Below are 8,172 nucleotides of genomic sequence, written 5' to 3' on the forward strand. Positions count from 1 at the left end.
AAACAGTGGTCCTATGAAAGGCAAGCACTGGTGGTAATTGGATAAGTAAGACTGACGCATGTCATAGCAATGGAGAGGTGTGAAGTCTTGACCGTTGCTTGCCGATCAGACAAGCGATCCTTGATCCCACCGGCTGGGCCTTTGAACCTCCCCCCCCCCTCACCTCCTTTGCATCTCCTCCTAAATTCCCCTGTCTAAGATGGAAAATGTCTAAGACGGAATTTTTTTCTCGCTCCCTTGCGATTCCATCTTACACAGGTTCGACTGTATACTAAACAACCCTCTGGAGTAAATTTAAAGATTGTGTGCTTCACGGTCTTCACCTACTAAACCTACAAGTAGGGTAGTGGTCCACCTCTCCTGACAATGAACAGAAATAATCTGTCCCTGCAGTTTTATGGTGGGTGGTTGGCGGGTGCTCTGGTGTGGTTTGCTTCTTCTTTCCTATCAAACATCTATCGACAGTATCATCCTTATCTCCCCTTCTTCTTTTTTATGTTTGTTGCTCTCTTGCAACACCTCTAATCTTCTGGCGCTCATATGACCTTATGCAGTTGCGAGCGCCGTAAAACACTTTACACAAAAAAAAAAAGACAAAAAAAAAAGCTACGGCACATCACTTTTGGAGTGGCTTACGTAACGCGTCTCTCTGCACCATCTCTCTCTGCCGCCTGCCCTACCTTGCTCATCACTGAACTGGCCAATCACAATGGTGAACAGCTAACTGCCTGTTTGAAGCCCGCCTACAGCCCCCCAACCCCCTTCCCCCGAGCTAGAGCTCACTCGCTCTCTCCCGCTGTATCCGAGTTCGGGCCTTTCCTTGCCACACTAAACCCAAGCACAGGTAATTGAGTTTACATAGAAATAGAAAGAAAGAAGGGGATTCCGGTAAGGTCCCGCTGTAGCGGGTGCTGCTATAGTCATGTTCTACTGTATAGGGAAGAGAGCTCAACCACCCAGCTTTCAAAGCAACAACTCCTGACTGCCTGTTATCTAGTGCAACTCCGTAAAATACATATGTATGACATCAGACATTCCGAGAATCTTTCGTCTTGTGATTCGTTGAACAAATACTTTAATACGTTAAAATATCAGGTTGTCTAAGCCTTTTCTTGCAAGGTGTTGTAGGTTGGAGTGAAAATTTCCCTTTGTCAAACTTTACTTGTTGGTGTGTTTCGCGAATCAAAGCGTGCGTTTAGAGAAAGAGTCCGAGCATTTTTACCTCTAAAAATTATAGAGTAAAAAACCTGTCATAGGATGAAAGCATGCGTTTGAGAGAAGCACGCTTTTGTTTGGTGCGTGTTTATGCGGAGACTACTGTATCTTAAGCTCAGATAATTCTACCACCTTGATTGAATCAACCCTGCAATGGTTACGTGGTAGGCAGAAAGACTCATTTCCCTTGCTCCATAAACTTAAAAGTCTGAACCCAATCCTGCATTAAATCAGGTCATGTTTGCTTGGGTAAAAAAATTTGGGAGTATTCAACAAAACAAATCAATTTGACCAATGAAGATCCCTAGATCCCTATGAACACCATTCCATTTTTTTTTTAAGTCACAATTTTGTTAAGGCATGACAAAACTGGGTAGGCCTACTTAAAATGGCTTGACTTTGTGACATTTTGAAGCAGGCCAACAAAAATGGCATCTTTATAAAAGATTTCTAAACTTCCAAATTTAAAAATGAGGAAATGAGACATGATTCACAATCTCAATTCATGATGTGACGAGAAGGAATGAAACACTTACCACTTTATCATCTGTAATTTTGACCATCAGCTTCCCATCTGTATGTCTGTAACTTGTTACAAAGCGACACTGAAAACATATAGATAGAGGAGTATATTACAAAAAGCCTTGATGTGTGAAACCCAAAAGCACCCCATTGTAAAACTCTGAATATCTCTGAAAACAGCAACAGGAGATCAGCCAACACACAACTGGAAAAGTCGTAGAGCACACAAACACACACTCTGTCTCTGTCTCTCTCTCTCCCTGCCTCTGTCCGTCCGTCTGGGTGAGGGTCTCTTGCTGTCTTTCTGGCTCTACATTTCCCTCACACACACACTTGACACACAAACTTTTGCACACATATACACAGAAACACAATACAGTGGAACTCAGATTTAACGAAAACTGGTATTCAAACGCAGGAGATGGAGCCCACCACCCTTTTTTTTTTCTCATTAAAATCAATAAAAATAACTTGGATTCAACAAACACATATAATGAGCAATCTCAGACTCAACGAAGTTGCAAGCAAGGTGAACAGCCCCTGCTGACATGGCTTCACTCATTTTTCTCCTACAACGAACCTATCTATTCCTGGAGATCACGGCATCTGCATCATGAACCATTATTTGCATAGCCTTCTATTTCTATATATCTTATGCTACCAATCAATCAGCGGCCTTCTTTCATACCAACATACACATTGTTGGCACGTACATGTGTGTCTTAGCGTATTTTCAGAGTTGGACAGGCGGCCAGCATGTGTGACTGTGTGCGCACGTGTCTGGGTGGAAGCTGCCCGTATGGTATGATGTCAAAAGAGGTTAGACTGGTAGTCAGCACCTGTGGCAGTGTGTGTTTGAGCGTGCGAGTGAGGGTGTGTGAGCCTGAAGGGAGGGAGGGGGAACACAAGCATTCCAGACACCGAATTTCATTACACCTCAAGATGCAGATGCGACACAGTCACATTTTCCCCTATTGAGGTATTTTTCTTTTTGCGTTATTTGCGTTCAACACTGTTATGCATCTTCCCTGTGTGTGTTTTCACTATGTGCATCCTACTTCACTTTATATCTTGAGATCTCTAGATTCTACACTTGAAACCTAGATCTACATATCTGGAAGCGTGACAACCATATATAAACGGCATGAGCCGAACTACCTGGGAAGCATGCAGGCCCTATATATAGGACTGACCTACTTTGACAGAGAAGTGCGCTGGCTAAGTTACAAAGTAAAGGCCATGGACTCTGACCTTCTTAATAAGGGAAGTTTCAGTATTCCTTATACAGTGGAGTCCACTTAAAACGAGTCCTGAAATAACGAGAAGTCTGTTAAAAAGACGTTATTCTAAAACCCCGTTTTTTTCCATTCTTTATTTTTGTAAATAAAATACTGCTATAGCGCAATCAGATAAACGCGCGAGTCGGTTATAGCGAAATATTCCTGCTGCTGTGCACAGCGCATAGGCCAATGTAAAACCACGCCAGTAGAGAAACTTGGTGATCTAGCGAAACAAAGAATGGGACAGCCCATGTGTGCCAAAGATGAAGGCCGGAGCGAATGAGTGGGGAGGGTGTGGCATGTGAAGACAAGCTGTTATGAAGCAGAACGCATTGCCTGATAGTGATAGGCCAGCCTAGTCTAGATTATCTAGGCCTATCATGCCTCTCACTTCTCCGATGCGGGGATGGAGAGGTCACAGTGCTGTGATGGATCATGGAGCGAATGTGTGACGTGCGCAGGCAGACGCAGGAACGCACTACAGGGTGAGGTGGGGCGGGGGAAAACACAGTAGGCGAGTTAGCCTAGAGAACTTTTTGTCCTGATCGCCAACACCGAGCTGTCAACATCGGTAACGCCAGAGAAAGAAACCCGATTCGGTTTTTGATCAAGCAAGACCTTGAGGTCATGTTGAGCAACACCATCATCAGGGGAGATAACAAAAAGAAATAAACAGAACACCAAACTCATAGATTAGGCCTACTTTATTATTTCCTTTGAATTTATTACTGGATCCCTTATAACGAGAAACCTGCTTTAACGGACATTTCGTACTGGTCCCCTAACAGGATTCCACTGTATCGTAAATGATGTAGAAAATTGCAGGTCGAAGTTATAAATAGTGCCCAATGAGTTTGGAAGAAAAATTTGGAATTTGAATTGTGTCCGACATGATTGATAATGTAACGTGATCCAGCTGAGTGACTACACGCCATGCTGCCATGTGTTATCACTTATTTCGATAGGCTACTTTAATGATTGACGACTTCATTGCATTTTGCGTTATGTTTGATCGCTTATCATTTTTTAACGGCTAACTACCAATCAGCTTTGAGAGAAGATTTGGTTTTATTATCATCTGTTGAGCCGTGTTACAAATGGTCAGAAGTCATGAGAATATTTTGCATGTGTAGGCAACAACTCATACTATAAATGTAACATATTTACACCCCCCCCCCCCTTTTCTCTCTCTCTCTCTCACACACACACACACACACACATGCACATGCGCGCACTCACGCACGCACGCGTGAACGATAACAATGTATAAACGGGATTATCTTCCCTGACTGGACTAAATAAGTACCATACTCTTTAATAACAATCTTAATGCCTCACTTTTCCAAACAGAGCACACAGGACGAGTCCAAGTGTGTGCTTTCCCAAGAGGGGGGAATAGGCTTTCATAACGCAAACACAATGCTATACCACTTCTCAAGATGTTTGCTATTCTGTTTCTATTCCTCTGTCCTGCAATCAAGTAAATAAAAATGACTACATCTATTGTATTGTGACTAAAATGCAACAAAAATGCAAGTTACAAGGCCCCCGTTTAGTTTTCAAGTATCCTCCCCCCCCTTTCCAGTTCACATATGCGGGGCCTCGTTTGTAGCGCCCGAGGCGACCGATGGCTGATGGCGTCACTCAGTGGAAATTTCCCAGCCACCGGTCCTTCACCCAGTACACGCAAATGGCAATGCCGCTTTTCCCTTAGTAACTTAGTTACTCCCACATCTTTAAAGATTACGCAAAAACCGCTAAACACAGAAGCATGAAATTTCAAGGAAATAAAGAAAAATGGTGTACAATGTATCAGTCAGTTTGACAAATCACGTTTTCAACTGCTTCTTGGATGGGTACAAAGTTGTCAAACTGCATACTACGAGATTGACCTCTTTTCTGATTGGCTGCCAAGTTTAATTCATATCCATTCACGAGAAGCGGCGTGAGAGCAAGTTGAAGACAACAACCTTTGCGTTAGTTCGTCCCACGAAACACCCCCACGGCAGGGGCAAAAAATCAGCAGAACAAAACACGCTCGGTGGGCATAGCTACACAATTGAGTTCGAAATTTAGGAAAAAACTATGGATTTGAGCAAAAACAAGCATGACAAATCAGATGACTCGGATTTTGATGAAAACGTAGCAACAGTTTGGGGCAATTTTTTTAAGATTGATCAGACGTAGAAAATCTAGAATTTAGATCTAGATTACGACCGTAAGGCTTAGAGAGAGAGTGACGGGTCGGACATCCCGATTGAACTAAGTTAGAACATTTCCAACAGTTTAAGCATACATTATAAAGTTATATTTTTCTGAAACAGCATTCATTATTCGTTTGAACTTGTATTTTTTCAGGATTTTTGGAATTTGTTTAGTATTTTTTTAATGTGTTTTTTTAAGGCTTGTATTCACGGGAGGTGGGTTCCTTCCCCTTGCTTAGGATCTAACAATGGACTTCCCGCCCAGACCCTTAGGGTGTAATATGTTAAAGACTTTCCCAGGTATGGGCAGGAGTGTAATGTCTGAAGTTGTTACAATTGCTGAGGTCTCCCTTCTTTGGCAGCTTGATTAGGTGGCCTTCCTTCCAGTCTGATGGTATTTCCTCCTTTTGCCAAACCTTTTCAAATAGAGCATAAAAAATTTCCACTAACGTATCTTTATCTGCCTTAAGTAGCCCTGCATGTGAGCCTCAACCAGATTGTCTGAAATTTTTGCGCACCCCCCCCCTCCCCATAACTTATAAGAGCTTTTAAATTGTGGATGTCATAAAAGGAACTTAGGAAGGGCTTCCGAGTAACGAGCGATGACCCGAACAAACACAATAAAAAAGAAAGAGACCTAACCTTAACCCAAACCCTACCCCTAGGCCTACCCCAAAAAAGAACCTGCAATGGCCCTCATGTAAAAAGTCTAGCACAAAGTCAAAAAAAAAAAAAAGAAGCTATTCTCACCCGGTGTGAAACAAGACCTGTTTTTCCTAATTTCGGAATACTTTCTATCGATGTGGATGATCAAATGGATAAAGGCAAAGAAAAGATTACGTTATAGCACAAAAGTAAGCTAATTTTATCGACTACAAAGATGCTTTGGCTATTTCACTTTTCGAATCGAGTCGAACTACGGGGGTCGCCATTTTGTTTTGGTCGAAAGTTCTCGCAAGATCTACTCCTCCCCTCTTCTCTCTCTCTTTCTGAATACTGTCTATCGGTGTGGACGATCAAATTGACCCAAACAAAGTTAAAAAATGATGTTAAAACACAAAAGTAAATTAATTTGGTCATCTACAAAGATGCTACGGCTATTTAACTTTTCAAATCGAGCAGAACTACGCGGGTCGCCATTTTGTTTTGCCCGGAAGTTCTCACGCTACTCCTCTCTCTCTCCACTGCCCACAGACAAAATTGTACGCTTTTAGTAGGCTAACAGTAGTAATGGAACGTTTGTTCACGGCACAGAATTCTACAATTTTTCTGTTATCACAGTGTAGAATTCTGTGGGGCTTACCTTCTGTGGTTTAGGGTGAACGCAAAATTGGTTGGCCTAGATCTAGGCTATAACGGTGAACGCGCACCGGGTGAGAATAGCCAAAAGACTCAGCTGCACTATTCTCACCCTGGGTGAGAACAGAGGTGGCCATAAAAATATGGTTGGGGGTTTCAGGGGGGCATACCGCCCTGAATTTTACCATAATTTGATGTTTTGAAATTGTTAGAGGTTTGATATCGTTATTAATTATTATCTTAGCTCGTCGTGCATCAAACGTATCTATAGACTCTAGATCTAGATCTCGATGTAGGCTAGGTCAGGCTCAAATAAGGGGAGTGGGAACTACTGAAAAAGCACCTAGATCTACTGGTCCGAGATTCTCCATTGAGAGATATTAAAAACTGGGGAAAATCATGAATTCCTAAGGTTGAGACATAGGCAAGAGTTAGTAGACTAGTACTAGTAGTCCCAGTCCGCCGATCCGGTATTCTACTTGAAAGTGGCTATTCTCACCCGCCCGGAAGTTCTCGCAAGATCTACTCCTCCCCTCTTCTCTCTCTCTGTCTCTTTCTGAATACTGTCTATCGGTGTGGACGATCAAATTGACCAAAACAAAGTTAAAAAATGATGTTAAAACACAAAAGTTAATTAATTTGGTTGTCTACAAAGATGCTACGGCAATTTAACTTTTCGAATCGAGCCGAACTACGCGGGTCGCCATTTTGTTTTGCCTGGAAGTTCTCGCGCTACTCCTCTCTCTCTTTCTCTCTTCACTGCCCACAGACAAAATTGTACGCTTTTACTTTTAGTAGATCTAGGCTACAAGAGTTGTAATGGAACGTTTGTTCACGGCACAGAATTCTACAATTTGTCTGTTATCACAGTGTAGAATTCTACGCAAAATTTGTTGGCCTAGATCTAGGCTATAACGGTGAACGTGCACCGGGTGAGAACAGCCAAAAGACTCGCCTGCACTATTCTCACCCGAGAATAGAGGAGGTGGCCATTCTAATTTCTAATTTCTAATCTTCAATCTTCACCCTTGATCAAATCAAGTGCGTTTACGGTACCTTCATCGGGTCATTGAGGTAAAGTCTTTCAGCAGATTTAGAAAATTCTTCCCAAGAAGTGAAATATGTCATCTTTTACTTTGACGGTACAACCAGAATGCTGGGAAGTAGACGGTTCCAGCTGTTGGATCCACAATGTGTTGGATCTGTGATCCACTGATCATTGGATCAACACTGCAGTAGAAAAGGCATTCAACTTCCTGTACAGTATCGGAGCAAAAGCTAGATCTAGGTGTGTCTGTTTTTCCTATTTGAAACAAAAAAATAAACTGATGAAGGTAATTTTCTAATTTTTACAATGTATGCTTCTGGTGAAATTATCTTTTATTGAAAAAGCATATGCTTTTTTTTCTCAAAAAGTATGCAGTGAATGATTCACCACTAACATGGCGTCAATGTAGGAAGTGAGACTGCCATTCTGATTCATCGCAGTTTGAGTTCCTTGTCTCTGAACCGATTAGCGTGTTTTTTGTTGTTTTTTACACATTGTGTCCCACACAAACAATATTTCTGTTCCATTTTTCTAAATGGAAATCAGTGTGGGCTGATTTCCCCCTGAGGGATGTAATTGAAATTCTTAGCAGTATCTTTTAGTG

At 42.0% G+C, this 8,172-nt stretch overlaps 1 protein-coding gene across 1 annotated transcript in view; it reads right to left on the reverse strand.

The window, feature by feature from the left end:
- Nucleotides 1-7,775, reverse strand: part of LOC101853310 (signal recognition particle 9 kDa protein) — a 10,775-nt gene extending 3,000 nt beyond the window's left edge. The window contains exons 1-2 of the mRNA XM_005096952.3: nt 7,577-7,775; nt 1,752-1,820 (exon numbers count right to left, since the gene is read on the reverse strand). Of these exons, the coding sequence (XP_005097009.1) occupies nt 1,752-1,820; nt 7,577-7,648 (141 nt within the window). The 5' untranslated portion in view covers nt 7,649-7,775. The remainder of the gene's footprint in view (nt 1-1,751; nt 1,821-7,576) is intronic.
- Nucleotides 7,776-8,172: the final 397 nt, after the last annotated feature.

Source organism: Aplysia californica, unplaced genomic scaffold, assembly GCF_000002075.1.
Source record: "Aplysia californica isolate F4 #8 unplaced genomic scaffold, AplCal3.0 scaffold00143, whole genome shotgun sequence".
Taxonomy (NCBI): domain Eukaryota; kingdom Metazoa; phylum Mollusca; class Gastropoda; order Aplysiida; family Aplysiidae; genus Aplysia; species Aplysia californica.